The sequence below is a fragment of the Fulvia fulva genome, chromosome 5 (assembly GCF_020509005.1).
Source record: "Fulvia fulva chromosome 5, complete sequence".
Classification (NCBI taxonomy): Eukaryota; Fungi; Ascomycota; class Dothideomycetes; order Mycosphaerellales; family Mycosphaerellaceae; genus Fulvia; species Fulvia fulva.
In genome coordinates this window covers 3379151-3401362 of record NC_063016.1, presented here as the reverse complement: position 1 = coordinate 3401362, position 22212 = coordinate 3379151, and the positions used below count along the sequence as shown (strand labels likewise).

The 22212-nt window shown below is 53.7% G+C and overlaps 14 protein-coding genes across 14 annotated transcripts; 7 read left to right on the top strand and 7 right to left on the bottom strand.

Moving 5' to 3' along the window:
- Window positions 1-275: 275 nt before the first annotated feature.
- On the top strand, window positions 276-1694 carry CLAFUR5_20210 (uncharacterized protein; the record flags this gene model as incomplete). The annotated part of the gene is made up of 1 exon (XM_059463047.1): window positions 276-1694. The coding sequence occupies one exon, from the start codon at window positions 276-278 to the stop codon at window positions 1692-1694; it is 1419 nt and encodes a 472-aa protein (XP_059319008.1).
- A 130-nt stretch (window positions 1695-1824) lies between these two features.
- On the bottom strand, window positions 1825-2844 carry CLAFUR5_06113 (uncharacterized protein; the record flags this gene model as incomplete). The annotated part of the gene is made up of 1 exon (XM_047905261.1): window positions 1825-2844. The coding sequence occupies one exon, from the start codon at window positions 2842-2844 to the stop codon at window positions 1825-1827; it is 1020 nt and encodes a 339-aa protein (XP_047762284.1).
- Window positions 2845-3198: 354 nt separating this feature from the next.
- On the bottom strand, window positions 3199-3807 carry CLAFUR5_06112 (uncharacterized protein; the record flags this gene model as incomplete). The annotated part of the gene is made up of 1 exon (XM_047905260.1): window positions 3199-3807. The coding sequence occupies one exon, from the start codon at window positions 3805-3807 to the stop codon at window positions 3199-3201; it is 609 nt and encodes a 202-aa protein (XP_047762427.1).
- Window positions 3808-4090: 283 nt separating this feature from the next.
- On the bottom strand, window positions 4091-4678 carry CLAFUR5_06111 (uncharacterized protein; the record flags this gene model as incomplete). The annotated part of the gene is made up of 1 exon (XM_047905259.1): window positions 4091-4678. The coding sequence occupies one exon, from the start codon at window positions 4676-4678 to the stop codon at window positions 4091-4093; it is 588 nt and encodes a 195-aa protein (XP_047761860.1).
- A 307-nt stretch (window positions 4679-4985) lies between these two features.
- CLAFUR5_06110 (uncharacterized protein) lies at window positions 4986-6110 on the bottom strand (the record flags this gene model as incomplete). The annotated part of the gene is made up of 1 exon (XM_047905258.1): window positions 4986-6110. One exon carries the CDS (start codon window positions 6108-6110, stop codon window positions 4986-4988), a length of 1125 nt encoding a protein of 374 aa, XP_047762314.1.
- Window positions 6111-6722: 612 nt separating this feature from the next.
- CLAFUR5_06109 (uncharacterized protein) lies at window positions 6723-7661 on the top strand (the record flags this gene model as incomplete). The annotated part of the gene is made up of 1 exon (XM_047905257.1): window positions 6723-7661. One exon carries the CDS (start codon window positions 6723-6725, stop codon window positions 7659-7661), a length of 939 nt encoding a protein of 312 aa, XP_047761731.1.
- A 1451-nt stretch (window positions 7662-9112) lies between these two features.
- Window positions 9113-10750, top strand: CLAFUR5_06108 (Phenylacetyl-CoA ligase epaB; the record flags this gene model as incomplete). The annotated part of the gene is made up of 1 exon (XM_047905256.1): window positions 9113-10750. The coding sequence occupies one exon, from the start codon at window positions 9113-9115 to the stop codon at window positions 10748-10750; it is 1638 nt and encodes a 545-aa protein (XP_047761899.1).
- A 211-nt stretch (window positions 10751-10961) lies between these two features.
- On the bottom strand, window positions 10962-12335 carry CLAFUR5_06107 (Carbamoyl-phosphate synthase arginine-specific small chain; the record flags this gene model as incomplete). Its single annotated transcript, XM_047905255.1, has 1 exon — window positions 10962-12335. The coding sequence occupies one exon, from the start codon at window positions 12333-12335 to the stop codon at window positions 10962-10964; it is 1374 nt and encodes a 457-aa protein (XP_047761726.1).
- A 1169-nt stretch (window positions 12336-13504) lies between these two features.
- Window positions 13505-13962, top strand: CLAFUR5_06106 (uncharacterized protein; the record flags this gene model as incomplete). The annotated part of the gene is given in 2 exon segments (XM_047905254.1): window positions 13505-13586; window positions 13604-13962. The coding sequence occupies 2 exon segments, from the start codon at window positions 13505-13507 to the stop codon at window positions 13960-13962; spliced, it is 441 nt and encodes a 146-aa protein (XP_047761856.1).
- Window positions 13963-14187: 225 nt separating this feature from the next.
- CLAFUR5_06105 (Dihydrofolate reductase) lies at window positions 14188-14880 on the top strand (the record flags this gene model as incomplete). Its single annotated transcript, XM_047905253.1, has 1 exon — window positions 14188-14880. One exon carries the CDS (start codon window positions 14188-14190, stop codon window positions 14878-14880), a length of 693 nt encoding a protein of 230 aa, XP_047762216.1.
- A 668-nt stretch (window positions 14881-15548) lies between these two features.
- On the top strand, window positions 15549-16570 carry CLAFUR5_06104 (Succinate/fumarate mitochondrial transporter; the record flags this gene model as incomplete). Its single annotated transcript, XM_047905252.1, has 2 exons — window positions 15549-15615; window positions 15666-16570. 2 exons carry the CDS (start codon window positions 15549-15551, stop codon window positions 16568-16570), a joined length of 972 nt encoding a protein of 323 aa, XP_047762217.1.
- Window positions 16571-17019: 449 nt separating this feature from the next.
- Window positions 17020-18030, top strand: CLAFUR5_06103 (Ureidoacrylate amidohydrolase RutB; the record flags this gene model as incomplete). The annotated part of the gene is made up of 1 exon (XM_047905251.1): window positions 17020-18030. The coding sequence occupies one exon, from the start codon at window positions 17020-17022 to the stop codon at window positions 18028-18030; it is 1011 nt and encodes a 336-aa protein (XP_047762220.1).
- Window positions 18031-19456: 1426 nt separating this feature from the next.
- Window positions 19457-19940, bottom strand: CLAFUR5_06102 (uncharacterized protein; the record flags this gene model as incomplete). Its single annotated transcript, XM_047905250.1, has 3 exons — window positions 19457-19666; window positions 19723-19856; window positions 19904-19940. The coding sequence occupies 3 exons, from the start codon at window positions 19938-19940 to the stop codon at window positions 19457-19459; spliced, it is 381 nt and encodes a 126-aa protein (XP_047762221.1).
- A 358-nt stretch (window positions 19941-20298) lies between these two features.
- On the bottom strand, window positions 20299-21582 carry CLAFUR5_06101 (Eukaryotic translation initiation factor 5; the record flags this gene model as incomplete). Its single annotated transcript, XM_047905249.1, has 1 exon — window positions 20299-21582. The coding sequence occupies one exon, from the start codon at window positions 21580-21582 to the stop codon at window positions 20299-20301; it is 1284 nt and encodes a 427-aa protein (XP_047762218.1).
- Between the last annotated feature and the right edge of the window lie 630 nt (window positions 21583-22212).

Below are 22212 nucleotides of genomic sequence, written 5' to 3'. Positions count from 1 at the left end.
AGACCCAGCGCCCGAAATGCCAAGCCAGATATCCTTGAACCAATGCTTGCCGAATTCGGACTCTTTCCGGCGTAGCAAGTTGGCCTATCTCAACACTGCATGATCCGACCTTATCGCTACAACACCATGCGTGCACATATCTCATTCCATGCTACGTTCAAGGCTACAAGGTCTACTCGCCCTCTCACACCAGTACCTTCACAAACGATCAGGTTACCAACCTGTAGAGGACAGCACGATGGGTGAGCAGAATACCAAGGTCACAGCTGCGGAAGATGACGACGACATTGCTCCTGGGGAAGAATCATGACTCACCACTGGCCAAAGGTGTTGTTCGCAAGATCGACTTCTGGATCCTACCGCTGCTATTCATAACGTACAATTTCAACTTCATGGACAAGACGATTTTATCCAGCGCAGCGGTCTTCAGTCCCAAAGATGCCACGGACCTCCATGGACAGGACTACAGCTGGGTCTCCTCAATCTTCTACTCCGGCTACCTCTTCTGGGAGTACCCAACAACGAACCTGATCCAGCGACTTCCTGTGGGCAAGTACGTCTCAATCAATACCTTCTTCTGGGGAGCCGTGGTTGCATTGACGGCAGCATGCACGAATTTTGGTGGTCTGATTGCGGTTCGTTTCCTTCTAGGAGTCGCTGAGGCGACGATGTCGCCGGCGTTTCTATATATTACCTCGATGTGGTATACGCGAAGTGAGGTACCGACTAGAGTTGGTATATGGTTTGCTGGCAACTCACTCGGTGGCTTGATCACGAGTTTCCTGGCGTATGGGCTCGGCCATGTTAAGAACCCTCTGCAACCGTGGCAGTGGATGTTCATCGTGCTCGGCTCGGCGACCTTTCTTTGGGGCTTTGTGTTGTTGTTCATGCTGCCGGACTCCATCGCCACGGCACGGTTCCTGTCGCAAGAGGAGAAGCAAGTTGCAGAGCAGCGCGTCGTTGCAGCGGGTACGGGCAAGGCGCATGACGAGTGGAACCCGGCGCAAACGATCGAATGCTTTCTTGACCCGAAGACGTACTTCTTCCTCGCTATATCCATCCTGACTCAAATCCCCAATGGCGGGACCCAGAATTTCGGCAACCTCGTGCTGAAAGGCTTCGGCTTCACCAGCCTGGAGACATGCCTTGTCACACTGCCAGCGTCGATCATATCGATAATCGTCATCATGGGTACCGGGAGACTGGCAGGGCGTTTCGAGAACAGCACACTCTATCTCGTGTGCGTCGTCGTGCTCTGTCCCGTCGCAGGCTCCGCTATTGTTTACAGCGAAGGGCCATCTCGTGGAGTCCAGCTTTTTGGCTATTATCTGCTCTCCACTGGACCTTCAGCACTACCACTGTCACTGGGCCTAGTCGGCGTGAACTACAAGGGCAGCACGAAGAAGATGACCATGACTGCTATCCTGTTCGTGGCTTATTGCGCCGGCAATATCAGTGGACCCCATTTCTTTAAGGATAGTGAGGCGCCATACTACCAGACTGCATTCAGAGCAATCATGGTTTGCTATGCGCTTGTGCTGATTGTCGCTATGTTGTTCAGGACGTATCTGACGCTGGAGAACAGACGGGACGACAAGCTTGAAGGAGCTATCGAAGATATGGCACCAATCGAGGAGGAAGGCGAGGAAGAACTGACAGACCAGTCGACTCGTGGTTTCCGCTACCGGATGTGATATCAGCGGATTATGATTTTGCTTTGCTACTGGGTGCTACTACTGTCATGCACGTTGCTCATCCCTTACATCGATCTATCCCAATGTACAGGCGTCCCAAATGCAAAACCCAATACAACAACCTCCCAACTCACTCTCGCAACACCTCGATCCGCCGCTTGTTGATGTACTCGAACTCCGCCGACATGTACACACACCAACATCCATACATCGACACCATTATCACGAGCATCGCCAAGACGACACCGAGCCGTTTTCTAGTTCTTCTCCTCTGGTACTCCGCCTCGCTCGCCTGGTCCCACGCATCGCGCCTCTCCCTGTTTAGCTGCTCGAGCATAGAATGATTGATGACCGCATCGGCCTCATGGATCTGTCGTCTAGTCTGAAGTCGATTGACAAGGCCTGTGCTCTCCTCTAGCTCGTGTGCGTACTGTGCTCGAGAGCGGCGGAGGTGCTGGATTTCGAGGTTCGTCATGTGCTGAGCGATGTTGTCCAGGTTTGGCTCTGGATCAGCCGAGGAATGTCGACGGTACGATGGATCGTGGTAGCCGGATGGGCCTGCTTCACCAAGTGAAGGCGTCCGGTCAAAAACTGTTTCCGGGACAACTTGTGTGCTCGCTGAAGAGGACTCCCTCTCGAGGACGATGGGTTGACGAGCAGGTAAGTTGATGTTGTTTCCCACGCTGATTTCTGACTGAGGAGTCCTTTCAACAATGGTTCTGGCAGGCACTCCACCTGATGCTTGGGCTGAACGTCTGGACGCCACGATGATGTTCTCGCCGATGCCAGAGTCCTCGTCTGACTGCTGCTCGACAGCGCTCTCTTGGGTGCCCTGTGGCGTGAAGCCGCTCAGCGCAGGAAGACCGAAGTGTGAGACGAGTGGTGCAGGAGTCGGAGTGCCCAGTGGATCAGATTCTGTCGATTCTGGGGACCCAGTAGCAGCCTGAGCAGCTGTAGAAGGAGGTGTAAGTGGGAGCTGGTGCGATAGAGCTGGCTTTCTGCTTGCAGCTGGTGTCGTTGTTCGTCCTCTTGGTGCTCGTCTGGGCGTCACGATATCGTCTGCCTCTGCCTTGGAGATAGCGTCACAAGCTGCTCCCGGCGCAAGGTTGTGATGAAGTCTCTCGTGATTGCACCGATTTGCTCTGATCATGCTTGCTCTGGGATGGGCTTGTCTTCTGTATGTATGTCTCAGGACGTCGAATGCTTTGTTCGGACTGGGGATACTCCTTGAAGTCTGCGGATCTGGTCTGAACAAACAGACCGGAGTCTGGAATGTTAGGCATGATATATGCTCCCAGCTGGCGTTATGTGTCGAGTGTTGTACTCTAAGTCAAGACGCCAGGATTCACTCAGGCGAGTCAATGGCTGATACCAGTAAGCACACCATTCACAGGTCAGTGAATCGAGGGCAAAGACAACATCTCAGACAGCGTCTCATTTCTGGCTGTCCCACACATACACTACTATCTCATTCTAACCGTGTCCAGTGTGTCTCATCCCGGATTCAGTCTTCTCCCATGCTGCACTCGTCCCTACCTGGCTCGTTCGTCCGCCTGCGCTGGCGGACATACGAAATCTCTGGTGAATAGAACAGCGACCAATTGACATACACAAAAAGAGCCAGCAGCAGGATGCACAAGATCGAGCTCAATGCGACCTCTTTCTTTCGGCCAGCTTCAACAGCCGTGGATGCATCTTCTTTTGCCGACTGCTGCTCGCTTCGTGCTTGCTCGAGCTTCTTCTCGTTCAATTCTTTCTCGAGACGAATGACTTCGTTGCGCAAGTGGAATCTGTCGACGAGAGCTGTCGATGCTTCTAGCTTTCGACGTAGCGAGGCGATAGACTCCTGGAGCCGGAGTTGCTCTTGTGTTCCCGCTGCAGCACCATGGTCCCTAGCCTCGTCTTTCGGAGGCTCGAAGACATCAAGTCCGCCTGGAGTTGCTCGGTTGCTGGACGGTTGTAGTAGGGTGGACTCGCTGTGTGCAGGTGAGGTCCGTCTTCGTTCTCGAGGGCATGGCGTGGAGCGGATGCTGGAGTCGAGAATGTCAGAGTTGTGCTCGATCAGGGGAGTCGAGCCATCGTGAGGACTTGGCATCCCTTCCGAGAACAGCATGGGTGACGAGTTGGAGGATACGTGGCGCACGCATGAGTTGTGTGCAGACCTGACACTTTCTGAGTGTCGCAGAGACGCTGTACGATGTAGTCTGTTGGTGCCTTTGGAGCAGTTGCGGTTGGGGTAGTTCATTGGTCGGTGGTCAAGAAATCGAGCAAATGGAAGACGAAAGTACTGATGCAGCAGCTACTTAAGGTTCGAGGCAAGACACAACGCACGTGGAGGTCTTAGATTCACTTGCCATATCCGGCCGCTTTCCATTCACCTCCCTACACGAACTTTGCTAGCGCCTGTTCTTTCCACCCGCTGCCTTCAGCTTCACCTCCGTGAACAAAGGCTCAACCGGCTTGACTTTCCAAGCATCCTTCACGCCGGTCCTTTGTTCCTCCTTCATCGCGCTCTTGCGCTCACCGTTACTTTCCGGATCAAATCGATTCTTCTTGGGCCGCCAAACATCTGTGCCACCGGCCTGTCGATACTTGTCCGCGCATTCACTTCGCAAGTAGAGTTGCCGCGGCTTGAGCAGATCTGAGACTTGCAGCATATTGCTTTGCTTTGTTGTGCAGCTGAGACAATCGTCGTTGCGATGCCGTGGTGGATAGCTCCTCAGTAGTGGACAGGGTTTGCCGCGCATTTTTGGTTCGTTGCATGGCAGAAGCTCGTTGACAACGTGACCGCAGGCGAAGAGGACCCGTGCTCCCTGGCATACTGAATGGTCAGGGATGTGGTGATTATTGTTCTGGGCGGCGATGAGAGGAAGAGGGAGGAAGTCCTCTCGCTTGTAGTATGCCTTCTGGTTCCAATGCAGTCGCGGCTGCGCAGACGAGGTGTTGCCACAAGGGCGTGGTTGGGGGAGTTTTGAGAAGTTCATGGTGTTTGCGGTATGTCGACTGGGTTGGGAGAAGGAAATGGGGAGTAAGGACCCGGAATTGTCTTGGGCTGCCGAAGTAATGGTGACTGTTGCAAGGCTTGTTCCTCAGCGGTGGCGAGCACGCACATTGCCACGAATACTTCACCGAATCAGTAGTCGAAAAGGCCTAGGGCGCTTGTGCTTCTGCTCTCTACCATAATCTGTCGTACAATCAGCCGATACGTGTACACCATTGACTCAAGACTTTGTTTAGGATCCTGTGCCATTCCCCAATGCAGCTTCCAAACCTATTCTACGGCTTTCTACATCAGCCTCTGTTCACCTTTCGCAAAAACTCCCCAGCCCTCTTGGCTCCCTTCACGGCCTCTTTCTCGAAACCCATGATCGCGCCAGTCAAAATGGTATCATGTACAGCATGTTCCTCAATCTGCAACTCAACGACATTTCCCTTGACAGATTTCATATCCTCAGCCAATTTGACATCGTCATGGAAGAGGACTTCACACTCTCCAGTCGAGACATAGATGGGCACTGGTGTCGAGAAAGCATGCTTAGCAAAGTTGATGTACGGGTGGTCCAAAGTAATACCACTCTTGGGATTAGGCTGATAAGTCTGTGCGCCCCACTGACCGAACGCGGCGGTGATGTAGTCTGTGCTGATGTTCGGGCTGCTGTTGAAACCCTCATGTGTCAACGATCCTGCGGGAGAAACCCAGGGGGACCAGAGCCAAGTAGCCAGAGGCGTGTCGAGACCGACCTGATCGCCGTTCTCTGTAAGGTACCGAGTGAGCGAGAGGGCGAGGTTAGCGCCAGCACTATCACCAGATAGCACGATCTTATCAGGCGAAATGCCCTCCTTCTTGACGAGGTACGCGTAAGTTGTGATGGCGTCCTGAAGAGCAGCTGGGAAGCGGCAGCCTTTGTTTGAAGACAATCTGTATTGTGGCGCAAAGACATGAGTAGCATCAGTGTTGGCGATCAAGGTCTTGGCAGCGAATCCTGCATCCTTCGTCCTGCCATCTCCAATGACATATGCTCCACCGTGAAAGTGCAGAACAACAATGCCTGGCTTGCCTGTCAGACTGGGCTTGGCCGGATACCAGGTACCGCCAACATTCTCTGGCTTGATGTCTGGATCAGCAATGGCGACTCGGATGTATGATGGCTGTGATGCTGGCTCGACCACGACCCATCGCTCCTTCTCGGCCTGCGGCAAGAGGGAAAGCGGCGTCTGCATCTGGACCATGGCAGCATTCCATAGGAATGACTTGATGATCTGGACCAGAATTGACTGCTTGTAACTCCATGCCGGATGTGGACGGGTTGCAGAGGGCAAGTAGTATACCAGCCAGAATGGGAGCTTGACAGCTCCAATGGCGATGGCGACCAAAGTCCAGATGGCCTTGGCGGGCTGCGTCGTGAGGATGCCCATATTTGCGATAGTTCGAGAGCTGTAGGTCAGTGATTACGGTGAGTGCTGCCTTCAAGATCTATATGAAGTCGCAGCAAGCGTTGCGATATCTAGGGCTCTGAGCCAATGGGTGGCTTCGAGACCACCTCGGTCCTCGACACCACCTCGGTCCTCAGCTGGCAGGCGCGCCGTCCTCGCTCCTTCTCCCACATGACGACGACGCTGCTGTGTTGGAGAGCCTTGTCGCAAAATGGGCGAGGAAGTGTCAATTGATGTTGTTCTGTGTGAAGCGATCAGACGGCTGCAAGTGTACAAGGAGGAAGCATGATCCTTGCGACTGATGAGCCAACTCCGCAGAAGTGCCGATTGGTCGCAACAGTGACAAGAGACCACAGCAACAGTTGGCGAGGTTACACACCATCCAATGCCAGAGAATTGTATAGCAATGGAGAAGCGATCACAGACATTACCTACGTAGAGAGTCAGATTGCGAAGCAATCGACCAGACTGACGATGTTTGTTGCTCTACAACCGATCCGCAAACATGGTTAAAAGAGATGGCTGTCTGCGCAGGAGGAGAGACATCTCCAGGACGTTGCCAGCACTCGCAAGACCTCTCTAGACAGCCATACCATGGACTTGCCATCCACTTTCAAATACGCAGGCTGGAAGATTTCTTTTACACTCCTCGAGCCTACCTCACCTCAGACCGCCCAAACGAAAACCATTGTATGTGTCCATGGCACACCATGGTCTTCGGTCGTGTTCCAGTCCATAGTCGACGCCCTTCAAGCCAAATTCTCTTGCCGGATTCTACTCTACGACCTTCCGGGGTACGGTCAATCCCAATCCTACACGGCCCCAATGAGTCAGACCCCCGAGCAAGGCCTCTTCTTGGGCGACACCTCCGTATCATTCCAAGCCAAAGCACTCTCAGCGCTGCTCCAAGAACTCGCTATCGACGGCAGGGAAGGCCATCCAGTGTCAGCAGTAATCGCACACGACATTTCCGGCACCATAGTCCTGCGCAGCCATCTCATCCACAGATGCAACTTTTCCAATATGTTGCTCATGGACACGAACGCCGTGCTGCCGTGGGGTGACGGATTCTACAAACTCGCCAGATCACAGCCGCAGGTGTTCCTGCAGCTGCCGTCAAACATTTTCGAAGCCGTCGTGAGAGCGGTGACGAGGAGTGCTGTGTATGATGCCAACAAGCTTGATGGCGGTTGGGAGGATCGCACTGTGGAGCCTTGGATTAAGCCCGAAGGTGGCGAAGATCTTGATGCACAGCAACGACCGTCGAGTTTCGTGCGGCAGATCGCGCAGGCGAATGATGCGGATGTTGCGGAGATGCTTGATCAGAAATTATACGGTCAAGTGCGGTGCGATGTGAAGATTCTATGGGGCGAGAAGGATCTGTGGATTCCAAAGGAGAAGATGGAGCAGTTTTCGGCCATGCTTGGAGATCGTATGAAAGAGTTCGTTGTAGTTCCGGACGCTGGGCATTTGATCATGATTGATCAGCCAGAGAGAGTCGCAGCTGAAGTCCTGAACTGGATAGATTGTTAAATCAAGTTTCCCGTATGTAGCATCGAGTGTACTGCCATCGTGCCAAAGATATCTTCCTCGAGGCGTGATCGCTGCTCTAATGCGGCGGCACGTCAGTGCTACAGCTTTTGTGGCGGTTCCATGGAGCGCTCGGCCAGGAGGACTTTGTCGAGAGCCGAAGCGCACCGCTACAATTGTGCGGGCGACACCAGCGCTTGTGGTGGACGGAAGATATCGCTAATGAGACTTTTCGTCTGGTCTCATCCGCCAGGGAATTATGTGAACAGCCATCGCTGTGTAGTCCAGTAGCAAGGTCTTCGAGGCAGGACTGGCCTTCTTGCGCAGAATGACCCATGGCATGAGCTATCTCGCGCGGTAGTCGAGATACTGCCAACGTCAGCTTATGCCATCAGAAGGAGCAACTACCTGCCCAGAGGTCGCCATAGGTCCAGAAGTAGTGTAGAATCGGCCGCGACGTAGCAAGACCTCAATTTTGCCGGCTCGCGATCAGCATGGCTACCAGAGATGCGATGAACAGGTCAAATAAGGCCACGAAGGATAGTAACGTGATGATGTGATGTTCATGTAGTCGAGAGCGCTTTCGAGCTCATGGCGGCCCAGTGATTGTTCAATGGCTGCTGCACATCATGGCGAGGTATGGCGGACTCTTCTTTGTTCTTGCCATAGCGAGCATAGGCAATCGAAGGTCGCATCGCGTCACGTTGCTAGGATAACAATCCTCCAGGTGTAACATTACGCGCCGTCTTATCTTGGCTCCAGATGTCGGCGGCGATCGCATAGTACGTAGACATGTCGTAATGGTGTATCTGCTCGTTCCATCCTTCTGCCTGAGCTAGGGCATAGGATATGTGCCGTGACCAGGCAGTCTTGAAGGTTGAAGGTTGGTCATAAAGCAATCTCGGATGCCATGGGAGTCACACCGCGAGTGTCTTGATCTGATGTCGATCTCGGCGCAATGAGGTTCGGCTTTACAACGACGAATTATGCATAGAAGAAGGATCGACGATGTCGTTGTGTTGGTGAGGATAGATTGATAGAATGTCCTTCGGCACAACCGGCACTCGTCTCGGATGTTTGGCTGCCGAAACGGTCAGCTCTCTGTTGACTGAGGACTCAGTGTTGAGCCGTTGCGACGCCTCGTCATGAGTGCAACCATTCCCACATGCACTGAAGTACACGTATTCCCGATTGTGAAGATTGTGTACAGCATCGGTCGTCTTGGGAAAGATGACTCGCTGGAAACGTCAGCAGCTACGGGCCACAACAGATAGACACAGGGTAACAGGACAGTTCGCTCTCTGACAGGACAACCGCGAGTCGGATAGCAACCTCGGTGCCCAAATATTGCCGTGCGGTCAGAGGTCGGTGGACACGTGCAGTACATGTCATTCCTCCATGTCTTCATCTTCCCTTGTCTGGAGCCCTCCATCTGTTTCACCACCTCACACAAAATGCCTTTCCTAGCACAAGAACACTTCCCTCTGTCCAACGAAGACATCCTGTCATGGACCTTCGACCATGTGAAGTACGACTGGGACGAGCCCATCTACATTGACGCCTTGAAGCCAGAGAGATCAGTCTCTGCGAGACAAGCCAAGAAGCTCGTACGACAGCTCGCCGCAGGCTTCAGAGCATTGGGCTTGAAGAAGGGCGACTGTGTATCCATCCACAGCTTCAACGACATCTACTACCCGATCTTCTTCTTGGGTGTGCTCGCTGCGGGGGGAGTCTACGCTGGCACAAATCCCGCATACACACAGTACGAACTCGCGCACACCACCAAGATTGCCCACGTCAAGTACATCCTCGTCCAGCCAGAACTGTACAAGCACGTTCTAAAAGCCGCCGAAGAGAACGGCATTCCCAAGAAGAACATCATCATCTTCAACCCCAACGGCGAAGCAGCACCTCCCGGCTTTCTCCAATGGCAAGACCTCCTCAAACACGGCGAAGCAGACTGGGAGAACTTCGACGACTACCAAACCGCCTACGAACGCGGTGCTGCCCGTCTCTACTCCTCCGGCACAACAGGCCTCCCCAAAGCCGCCGAACTCTCGCACCTGAACCTCACCTCCCAGCACACTCTCGTCTACGAAAGCTACCCCCGCACCTACGCGGTGCGCCGCTGCCTCGCACTCCCCATGTTCCACGCCGCCACCGCCCCCAACGCCTTCTGCACGCCCCTCCGCATGGGCAACAAAGCCTACGTCCTCCCGCGCTTCGACCTCGAGACGTGGTTCTGGTGCCATGAAAAGTACGAAATCACCGACTTAGCCGCCGTGCCTCCCATCGTAGTCATGGCGATCAATTCCCCTTTGAAAGAGAAGTATAGCCTGAAAGCAGCGAAGGTGGGCAATATCGGTGCTGCGCCGTTGGATAAGGCGCCGCAGGCGAGGATGCAGACTCTTCTGGCTGAGGGGGCGCCGTTTACGCAGGTTTGGGGCATGACGGAGACGAGTTGTATCGCGACAAGACATCCTTTCCCCAACGACGATGAGACCGGTTCGGTAGGGTTCCCGATCCCGAACCTCGACATCAAACTCGTCGATGATGACGGAAAGGACATCACAGCCTACAACGTTCGCGGGGAGATTTGCATCAGGGGACCTACAGTCATCAAGGGATACTACGAAAACCCCGAAGCGAACGCACGAGACTGGGACAGCGAGGGCTTCTTCCACACGGGAGATATCGCTTGGATAGACCCCGAGACGGGGAAGTACTACATAGTCGACCGGAAGAAGGAGCTCATAAAAGTCCGAGGCTTCCAGGTCGCGCCTCCAGAACTGGAAGGCGTCCTCCTCTCGCACCCGGAGATCGTGGATGCGGCTGTGATTGGAGTTCCGGATTCGAGAGGGTACGAGTTGCCGCGTGGGTACATCGTGAGGAGGGATGTCAAGAGCAATAAGCCGACGGCAGATGAGGTTCAGACTATGATGAAGGAGAAGCTTACAGACTACAAGAAATTGGCCGGCGGTGTCGTGTTCGTGGAAGCGATACCGAAGAATGCGTCAGGGAAGATCTTGAAGCGTATTTTGAGAGACCAAGCTGAGGCGGAGATGAAGATGGAAGGCAAGGCGAAGCTATGAGGGCAAGGGAGTAGGATGTGCGTGTACATAGATGACGATCGCAATCATGAAACGATAAAAGCATTGCATTGCGAGAGAGCGATTGTGTGTCATCTTGGATATCATTTCTTGGACACTAAATGGGAAACCATGCGAACGCCCAAAGCCAGAGAAGTCAACGTCGACGCCATCTACCACTGCTTGCTAGCACGAAAACTGCATCTAACCGAGCCTAATAGTATCCTGGAACACCCGCAACGCCTGGTGCAACGCCGACACGCTCTTTCGCGAGCAGGTCGACAAGCAGCGGGCTAGGTCGGTTGTCCCGTCCACCCTTGAGCACGTCCTGGTTCTGCTTGTACTGTTGCACACTCTGCAGATACGCGTCGAAAAGGTAGCTGCTGTCCAATGGGCCACCCTTGGCTTCCGGATGGAATTGTGTGCTGAATATTGGGCGGGTCTTGTGGATCATGCCTTCGTTGGTGCCGTCATTCAGGTTCGTGAAGTACTCCGTGTAATCTGATGGGAGTGTAGTTGGATCAACGGCATATCCGTGGTTCTGACTGGTGATGTGGCACTTTCCAGTGTTGAGGTCCAGAGCTGGGATGTTGTGTGCACGGTTACCGTACTTCATCTTCGTAGTGCTGGCACCTGCAGCCATGGCGAGCAGTTGGTGGCCAAGGCAGATACCCATGATGGGGATCTGGCTGGAGTTGATGAGCTCTCGGAGGTTGTCGCTGGTGGCCTTGCAGTGGGTTGGGTCTCCTGGACCGTTCGAGATGAAGACACCATCGAAGTGGTTGGCAGACTTATGGATTGGGTAGTCCCATGGCAAACAAGTCACGCTTGCGCCGCGGCCCACGAGGGAACGGATGATGTTCTCCTTGACACCACAGTCGATGAGCGCCACGTGAGCGTTGCCGTTTGGTGATGGAACGTGGAATGGGGCCTTGGTCGAGACCTTTGCCACCAAGTTGATGCTGCCTGGGTCTTCGTATGCCTCATCCTCATCTGCATCATACTCTTCGCCTACGGAAATCTTTCCGAGGGAAGAACCTTGCTCTCGCAAGTATGTGACAATGGCGCGGGTATCGACTCCAGTGATTGCTGGAACGCCTTCCCGAGCGCACCACTCGGCCAGAGATTCTACTGCGGTCCAGTGGGAGTACTTCAGTGCAACATCTGCCACGACAATACCCGCGGCCTGGATGTTCGGGGACTCAAAGTACTTGAGCAGTCCGTATTCGTCCCTCTCAGCACTTGGCACGCCGTAGTTGCCGATAAGTGGTTGTGTGAAGACCAGGATTTGACCTCGATATGATGGATCGGTCATGGATTCTGGGTATCCGACGAGGGAAGTTGTGAACACAGCTTCTCCACTGATGTTCGTGCGGGCACCGAAGCTCTTGCCGTGATGGACTGGGCCATCCCGGATAGTAAATGTCGCTCGCTCGTATGATGGCTTGGTGGAGCGCTTTGATGTTGGTGGCGTTGATACACGGGGTGTGCCGGGTGCTACTGTGGCATTGTATCGGGCCTGGTACAGTGGCCTGAGATTGTTCTTCAAACCCGAAGGCTTGAAGGAGCGGAGGAGTGTTGATGCCATGTTCGGGGTATGGCGCGTCGATCCTGCTTCAGTTCACAAAGCTCTTCCAGATCTGGTCGGCGATGTAGTCTACGTGCGGTCAGCGTCCATCTGTAGCACTTTCACTCCTTGTGGCCCCGTCTCAGGACGACAGCAGAGCGGAAAGTAAGGGTATGGCTGTTGCTTCCACCACTCGGCGATGCAATGTTCGTGAAGTGACTCTACAGCAGTCGTGCCACGAACGATGCCAACGGCCATCTCGATCTTTTCTGCAATGTGCGTGATCCCGAGACATGCCTGCTATCCGGCGAAAGGGCGGTGGGAGCAGAACAATGGCAGCAGGGAGACATACCCTCAGAGGTTCGTAGGGACGCGAAAAACATAAAGGCGGCCTTGGCCTGAGTCGTCGAGATATGAGTTGCGTGGGTGTGGAGAAGAGGAAGGAAGAAACGTTCTGCAAAGGTTGTGGATGAGGTGGACGAGATAGCACACCCTCACTGCCGGCATCACCCAATGGATTCAAGTTGTGCCGAGACGCAACGCGTGTCATCAAATTTTGCCCTGTGCCTGACTCACTCCATCGACCAGACAAAGCCCGCCGATTTACTGCTGCACCACCTGCAATACACCGCCGTCGATCGACCGTAATGCCATATATCAGAGCCCGCCAAACCATTGTTCTTATCGGCCGGCCACGCGACACAGCACAGCAGGTTTGCTCTAAGGAAGTGTGACACTCGCCGGCGCGATAACGGAGAACGGATGTGATCAAGCTGCAAACTCAAAGCCACAGGCATTGCTCACCCACGGGTTTTGAAGATCCTACACCACCGCCTCCGTCACGTTGATGGTCGTGTTGCTTGTACAAACTGGCCTTGTTGCGCCTGAGTTGATGACTCAAATTCGAGACCTCTCAACAGCAATCGCAGCATTTCACGACATCGCAGCCCGAGCGAAGGAGCACTACCACGACTCAGAACGGAATTGATCAGCGCCCAATGCAAGTCACGCCGCATCGTCTTGCCATCGTGCTTATGACATCAATGAAACGCGTGCGAAGATGTAACTTAAGGGAGACGTGTATATGTTTAATCTGGGTCGAAAGGGCTTGTTCTCTGGTTAGACATTGCCTGTTCCTGACCACCCGCTTGCCTAGTAATAACTGCAGCCCATTGATCTTATCACACAAGATGACTCCACCTAGCTCGAACGCGCTGCAGGAGAGGGATCACAATGTCAGCTACAAGGACCAGAGCACCAACACACTCGACGGTCCGGATCGTCCAAAGCTGCCTTCGCACGCGAAACGAACGAGCTCCTGCCAACCTCAAACTTCACATCCCAGAATCTAGATGCGTTCCTGCGCGTAAAGGGTCCTGCTGCTGGTGGACACAACGCTGGCTTCTATGCTGCGTTTGTCTTCTTTGAGAAAATGAGGTTGCGTGACGGCAAGGACAAGAGCAAGAAGAGGCAGGAGCTAGAGAAACTATATCAGAAGAATCACATGGGCGCGGCAGGCTTCCCCAGGGAGAGCTTCCACAAGAATGAAGGCTTGTTGTGTGCCAAAGGTGGCAGTTGGACGATGGATCAATACGGGAAGGTCCATCTGCGGCGTGGTGGTACTGGAAAGGTTGATGTACTGCAGTAGTACCAATACCGTAACAGATGATGCAGCTCAGCACGTTAGACACGACAGTACTCATGTATTCCTGATGTATGCCGTCGCGGGAGGGCGCCTGCTTGAAATCACAATGCACAGTGTGTCTCTCGTGCTTTTCGTATTTTGCACTAAGCCTCTTTCGGTTTGCGCGTTCCTGCTCAAAAATGCTGCCGATGTACCTCCATCTTCTTTGCCTTGACCACCTCACATACTATGGCAGACGAAATGTCACTGTCACAGCTCCCGCTGACACTCATCGTCGCAGCCACTGCTAAGAATGGCATCGGCAAAAGTGGCGGCTTGCCCTGGCCAATGCTGAAGAAAGACATGGCCTACTTTGCTAGAGTCACGAAACGTGTTCCGATACCACAGAACACTGGCTCAGTACGATCTGACGCTCTCAAAGAAAGTGTGCTAGAAGGAGCATCCCGCAACGTGGTTATCATGGGACGCAAAACGTGGGAGAGCATTCCCCCCAACCGACGACCTCTTCCGGACAGGACCAACATCGTCATCAGCTCACAGGACAAGTCGACTTTGCAATCAGTCCCAGAGGATGTCGTGGTAGCATCTGATATATCGTCTGGTCTGCAGACATTGGAAGGCATGGTAAAGCAAGGCAAGGCTCTGCCCGCTACCAGAGCTTTTGTCATCGGCGGCTCGAGCATCTACACGGCAGCGCTTGAGCTTCCACAAACGAAGCGCATCCTCATGACCAGGATCTCAGAGGAGTATGACTGCGATACCTTCTTTCCGGATGTCTTGGACTCCTTCTCCTCTGGCTGGGAAAAAGCATCTCATGCCGATCTTCGGTCTTTTGTGGGTGAGGAAGTTGAGGAGGGCCCGGTAGCTCAAGCGATTGACGGAGAGGATGTCAGCATGGAATTTGAGCTCTATGAACGCTGAGTGAGCATGCGGCTCTGTCGAGTATGTTTCATCGAGATTGCCACGTGAAAGTCAGCGCCGGGCAAAGCAGTCGAGGGTCACCAGCCGCGATCCCTCACGCCCCGCCATCAGTCCCCGCGAAGCTTGCCAGCCAGCTTTGCACATGAAAGCTCTCGACCTATGCCATCACGAGATGTTTCTGACTCCGGAGAGAGCGAAGTATTTGCGCGGATACTGCGAAGAAGCCTCGGAACATTCATCAATATCTTTCACTTGAGCTTCATAGCCGATGTCGTCTCACTCAGGCGCGTTCGAGGCTGTCCGCAAACGCCCGACGCGCCGAGGTACTCTCCGTTCGTCCAGAACCACCAGGAACAGGACAGGCTCCGCGTCGACGCGAGCCAACTGCGGCCAAGCCTGGAGCTCTACCACGCTACGTAATGATACTTTACAACTTCCTCGGCCATCAGATGTGCTAGTGCCACAATTTTGCATTCTGGCCTTCGGTGCTGACCTTTGACTCACGGTTTGTCTTCTGTAATACACTGATACTGGCCTTCATCGTTCTCGAAGCATATCATCAGGCGTCACTGCATGCTACTTTTGCTCGAATCGTTCAGCGTGAGCCTTCAAGCGCATTTTGACCTTTCGTACCGTCTCTGCATGAACATCTTTACAAGCAGGTAAACATGTCGGCGAAGAGTACCTCAGGCCCTGGCGGCAAGAAGCCAGCTTCAGCGGCGACCAACTTGATCGGTACGGTGGCTTGTCTCGCTGCAAGTTCAATGCTAACTGAGGCTGCGCAGCTGGTGGTGGAGCTGGCATGATGGAGGCACTTGTCTGCCATCCTTTAGACACAATCAAAGTTCGCATGCAACTTTCGAGACGACAGCGAACAGCAGGCACCAAACGACGAGGCTTCATCAAGACTGGTATGGAGATTGCAAGGAAAGAAACGCCTCTTGGTCTTTATAAAGGACTGGGTGCCGTCCTCACTGGTATTGTGCCTAAGATGGCCATTCGGTTCACCAGCTACGAATGGTATAAGCAGATGTTGGCTGGTCAAGATGGTCAGATTAAGGGTAGTGCCAACTTTATGGCTGGTCTGGCTGCAGGTGTGACCGAGGCCGTTGCAGTGGTAACGCCCATGGAAGTCGTCAAGATTAGGCTACAAGCACAACACCACAGCATGGCCGACCCATTGGACGTTCCCAAATACCGTAATGCAGCTCACGCATGCTTGATGATGATCAGGGAGGAAGGCGTCGGCGCTCTATGGCGCGGTGTATCTCTCACGGCACTCAGACAGGGTACCAACCAGGCCGCCAACTTTACCGCGTACACCGAACTCAAGGCATATCTTCAGAACAACAGCCCCGATCCTTCCGCGCCGCTGTCAACACCAGTGACCATGGGAATCGGTCTGATCTCCGGTGCTGTCGGTCCTTTCTGCAACGCACCCATAGACACGATCAAGACTCGTTTACAACGGATGCCAGCCGAGCCGGGTCAGACTGCCCTTGGGCGCATCCAAACTATTGCAAGCCAACTGTTGAAGCAAGAAGGTGCTCGAGCTTTCTGGATGGGCATTACACCACGAGTGGCGCGTGTCGCACCTGGGCAGGCAGTCACTTTCGCCGTGTATGAATATCTTAAGGGCATTCTAGAGAAAGGTCGCGAGATGATACCCGGCGGACAGTACGAAGAATAGCGAGCCCCGGTCCACTGGCGTTCTAGGTTCGATGAAGGAGCAAAGATTGGATGCTCCGTGTTAGAGCTCACTGCGCGGCGAGGCGTAGGTATGTATGTACTCGCCAGAATCGACATATTCAACGATCGACAGACCGCTTCCCGGCAGAGGTCAATTGAAGGCACTGTTTCGCAAGGCGGGCGGCACTAGCTTGGCCGACAGGCAAGAGGTCCAGAAGTGGCAGGTCATGAACTCAATCGCATTGCCACTTCTTTTATCGACTCCCCGCACGTATAACACATGCTTTCCTGTCAAGCTAATAGGCTGTTGCAGGGTCGATGATAAAGGTACGAAAGTCATACCACACTACTACTGCAATCGTTCTTCCTCATCCTTCCTGACACGAAACCACCTCTCTCACTGCACAACAGATCTATCTCCTACAGCTCCGACCACAAGATCTCAACACGATGGCTACAAATGGTAGCCCTGACCACCACCGCGCCGTTATCGGGAACCCTGACACCTTTTGGCTCTACTCCTCAAACACCGGCTTCGACCTCACACATCCTCCCAAGCCTAATTCTCCACCCATCAAGCCCAGCGTCACGATATCGACCACAACCTCTCCCATCACTATCGACCCTGCCAAATCCGCCTTGGTGATCATCGACATGCAGAACTTCTTCCTCTCGCCCGCGTTAGGCAAGGCCCGAGGTCCCGGTCACGATGCTCTCGACCAACTCGTGGAACATGCCATTCCATCGTGTCGAAAAGCTGGGATTCGAGTGGTGTGGGTGAACTGGGGGCTTACGGAACAGGAAGTGGAGGAGATGCCGCCGGCTGTGAAGAGGGCGTTCGGGTTTGAAGCTGTCGTTGAGGGCGAGGGGTGGGAGGATGACGAGGCGGTGTTTGTGAGTCGAAAGGGAGTGTTCGCAGTGAATAAACATGGACAACCGCAGAATCAGGGTGGAGATCTCGTGGGCGGTGGGGCGAAGGGGCAGAAGAAGCTGTATAAAGGCATCGGGAGTGATATGGGGACTGTCAAGAATTTCGAGACAGGGAAGGAGATTCATGTGGGAAGAATGTTGATGCGAGATCAGTGGAATACTGCTCTTTGCCCCCCACTCGATCAAATCTATACCGAAGGCGCAAAGCTCACCACGAGACCTGATGTTTGGATCCACAAGAACCGGATGAGTGGGATGTGGGGAGCGCGCACAGAGTTGGATGACTTTCTTGAGAAGGAAGGGCTGAGGACGTTGTTCTTTGCGGGCGTCAACACTGATCAATGTGTCAATGGGACTTATCAGGACGCCTTTTCGAAGGGTTACGATTGTGTGTTGCTGAGTGATGGGTGTGGAACTACGAGTCCGGAGTGTGCGCAGCAGGGCGTTGAGTACAATGCGGCTAACACGTGTGGGTTCTTGCTCAGCTGTAAGCAGTTGGCAGATGGTGTTGCAGGGATAGAGAGGGCGTAGTGACGGGGAGAGAGGCATGGGAGGTTTGTGCGTCCTTTCTGGTACTGCACTTGATCGTAGACCACCATGTCAACTTGTCTGCGAGGACCTCGACAGGACGACCTCACGTGGGAACACTGGTTCGTTATACTAGTGAGCGACACTACTGAGCTTGATGGGCACCGAAACCGGCCATGAAAACCGCAACAGGAAGATACATATCCTCGCTTGTACCATGATTCGAACATGGATCTCGACGGCCCTAACGGATTCTGCATCTTCAGCACATTTTATCATGCCGTCAATGAGTAACCAAGTGCTTGTAGACGTGGTATGAACAAATCTAATACGACTGTGGGTTGAAAACTTCTGGCTTGAAAGCGCATGACGTGCGAACTACAGCGGTACCGCAGCAAAAGACATATTTCCAAACAGACACTTGAATTCTGCTAGGAGGTAGTACTGACTAGGGCGTGATCAAGTCTCGTGTAGATACAGGAAGGAGTGTGAGCCAATGATTTCAAGTGGTAAGTTTGCGCTGAAGTAATTGCGACTACTCCTGGCGATGCGATTTACATGCCTTCGTCTCCTTCACCTGTGCTATCGTATATATGCTACCAGACTGCTTCCTGTCGATTGCAAAGTCCGTTACAGGCCGGGCGCGGCGATGACTGTTGATCTGCGTCCGGTCATTCGCTCATCGCCGCTCACTATACTCGCATGAGAAGCCATAGTGTTGACACAGAGAGCAAGGCTGCCGCATGTTACACTTCGTTTTCCTGTCATGACAGCTTTGACAAACCCGCCTGGGCCACTGATGTGGGAATTGCCGAACAGGTGAAGGTCCTTCTTGTTTCGGCGCGGCTTGAGCCGCATGCTGCATTGCCTGGAAAGGTGATCCTTCGTCGTATATGCATAAAGTCACTTTACTTCTACATTGGGCGCAAGGTTGTCCTCCGCGACACCTCGACTTTCTTTCAAGACATGGGTGGCAGAACTTTCTGGGCCGCTTTGGCTTTTTTCCTGCAGCAGGTGTTGCTTCCTCGGCTAGCTCAGACTGCTCAGGCTGATCATCGATCTCGAAAGGCGCATCTCCACTGGATGGCGTGTCCCGACTTTGGATAGCACCTGGCGCCGGAGGGCCGACTTCTCCGCCGCTCGTAGTCTGCAAGACGCCTGTCTCTCGAGTATCTCGTTTCGTAAACTTTTCAGGCATGAAGGACTCTGGCACTTCGCAAGTCTCAGCTACTGACGAAGCGCCCGGGGGTGCGAAGGAACTCGATTGTGGGTAGCCTTGATCTCGTTGCACAGTACCTGAAGGGACCATTGTGAGACTCCCAATGTCCGGAAGAGCAGTACTGGTCTTGTCATCCAAAGGCGGAGCAGCCTTTGTAAAGCCCATAAAAATCTCTGTAGCAGGGGGAAGAGCATTCGCGGCCGGTGGACTCTATCCTGTCGGCGGCGCCTGTCCTTGCTCCTGTTGAGCTTGCTGGTTTCGCTGCATGCCGGTGAGCATTCGCAGCGCCTCCGCCACGGCATTGGCAGTCTCGTCGGTGCTCTGCTTTGCCTTGCTATCACCAAGGGTGTTGAGCGGACCTCGTAGCCACAGTTCCTGCAGTTGTCGGATAAGAGTCGGAATTTCCTCGAAGGTGCGGATCTGTAGACAGTCAGTATGGATGGAAGTGGTGCCGCGCGGGAAAATTGCGATGTTACCAGCGCAGTAGTTTCGGTCTGCATCTGTAGTTGAGTTGCCGCAGTGGAAGTGCGATCACTGGAATTGATCATGGCGAGTTCAAGGAGACTTTGAAAGCGCTTGAGGCACTCGGCCTGCATTTTGTTGATCCTGTCTCGAAGGTGTCAGTTGTACGATTGAGCAGCCATTTTTGTAACTTACCATGGATAGCACGCGCACTGCGCAGTGATGGATCCATCTTGTTATGAGTACCGAAGCGTGAGGTTGTTGATATTGTCAAGATTGAAGTTTTGAAAGAAGTCGCGAAGTGGAAGACGTGCGGAATTTAGCCAGGTGAATAAGGTTTAGTGCGTCATTCGGTCAGCCAATCAAGGCAGGCGTAACGGGCCATTCACCGATGAGCAGGGCGGATGATGCGAAACTCGACGCATGTGAAAGCCTATGTGTAAGGCAGTGTATTACAGCAGTAGCACTAGCTACGACTAAGAGCAGATTTTGAAGAAACCCAAACCAAAGCACCAAGAGGAGAGATTCACAATCTGATTCATCCACAAGCTCGACGCATCGTCCAACAGAATCGATCACACTTCGACAGCCTACTCCTCATCCTCCTCAGACTCATCGCTCTCGGCGTTCTCGAGCCACTCGATGAACTTCTCGGCGCTCTTGCGAACCTTGCGGGAAGTGGAGATGTCGACGTACTTCTTGCTGGCTTTGCCACCCCAAGCCTTGAGCTGCTCCTCGGAGACGAGATCATTCTCGTAGATCTTGAGCAAGACGGCGCTAATAGTTGGGATGAGGTTTGGCTTGTCGATGCCAACGAAGCGCTCAAAGCCACCGAGGAAAGCTTTCTCATGCTTGTCAGAAGTGATCATCTTCTTGAGCATAGCGGCACGAGGCTCGATCTCTTTGACAATCTGGTCATCGAAGATGCACTGAGCAAGGACAGCCAGGGTCTTGTGCTTGGACTCGACACCCAGCTCCTTTGCCTTGAGGTATATGTCCACATCCTTGACCTTGGTGACACTTCCCTCCTCTTTAGCCTTCTCTTCGATCCACTTGCCGAGCTCGTCGTATGCATTTGGGCCTCCCTCGCCATCTTCATCATCGCCGTTCTCGATGACCAAGCTTGCCTTGAGGTCGTCTGGCAGGGCTTTGGCGCGAGCCTTGATGGCCTCTTCAGACATGTCCACAGACCACTCGACTTCCTTCTCCCGCTCGGGCACGTTGAGCTCCCTAGCCTCAGCGTTGATCTTGCGGGTAAGTTCGTCGTCACTGCCGCCATCGACATCGCCGTTGTCCTCAGCACCACGATCAGAGCCACTGTCGCCAGGGCTTGGATCGCCGCCGTTGCTGTCATCGTCATCGGCATTGCCGTTACGCTCAGCTTCCTTGCGGGCTTTGCGATCAGCCTTCTTGGTCGACTTGTCCTTCTTGCCCTTCTTTGGCTGGGACTTGAGGATAAAACCGCCCAGCTTGTGGCGCGAGTCGGCCTTGGTGATCTTTCCGCAAGCCTTGCAGTCGAGAAGAATGTCGTTGTCTTTGACGTTGACGACAGTCTCGGGGTTCTTGCAGTCCTTGCAGAGGACAAACTTGTTGATGAAGCCATCAAGGTAGTCTTGCAACTTGGTCGCCTCGTGAGAACCGTTGATGATCCAGCGGTCGTCCTTGGGGTCGATGTTGGTCTGGGCGCCGAGCTCGAACCCAAAGTATTTGATGACATAGCTTGGCGGGCGGGCGAGCTGGTAGGCGACATTGGCAAGGTTGACCACGACGGTCTTGATACCGTTACCCTTTCCTTCTACCTTGGACTGGATACGCTCCATCTTGTAGCGGTAGAAGGGATCCTGGACATCCCGACGAATGTTGACGTTGGCCATGGTTGCGGTGTTGGTAGGCTCGTAGGCTGAATTGGCTCAGTGTAGCTGGGAAGAGTATGGCAGATGACAGACTTTACGAAGTCCGCAGAGACATGCAGTAAATACTGATCAGCGTTTGCTGCAATATAGTATCTAAAGATACTGGCTTTGTAGTGGGCGCTATGATGGCGGTATTTGTCTTGAAACCTCGGGTGCAGGTCTTACTCTGAGAGTCAGCCGATGGAGAGGTGGTGGCTTTTACTGGGTCTTCGCGTTATGCGAAATGGTTGCTGCTGCTCAGGCGGCGGGTCGACTAGGAAGGCGTTCGCGTGGGACGAATACATATACCCTGCGCTGTGTTCGATGACTCTGTGCTGGGTTCGGTGGAGGTCCTCGAGGGGTGGTATGTTGCTGGCGGTGGGCGGCGACGTGGGTGCGCCGATAGGGTGGTTGTGGTGTGTGGTTGGTGGGTTTGCTGGTATGTGGTTTGCTAGGAGCTGCGCTCGCAGATGGTGTGGTGGTGCTGAGACTGGATGGTAGGCAGTGTTGGTGGAAGAAAGAGAAGAGCAGTGGGAGCCAGTGAGAAGATCTATTTCAGCACGAGGAGGACCCAGCGCGGAAGCAACTTCGGCACACAAACTCCGGCATGAG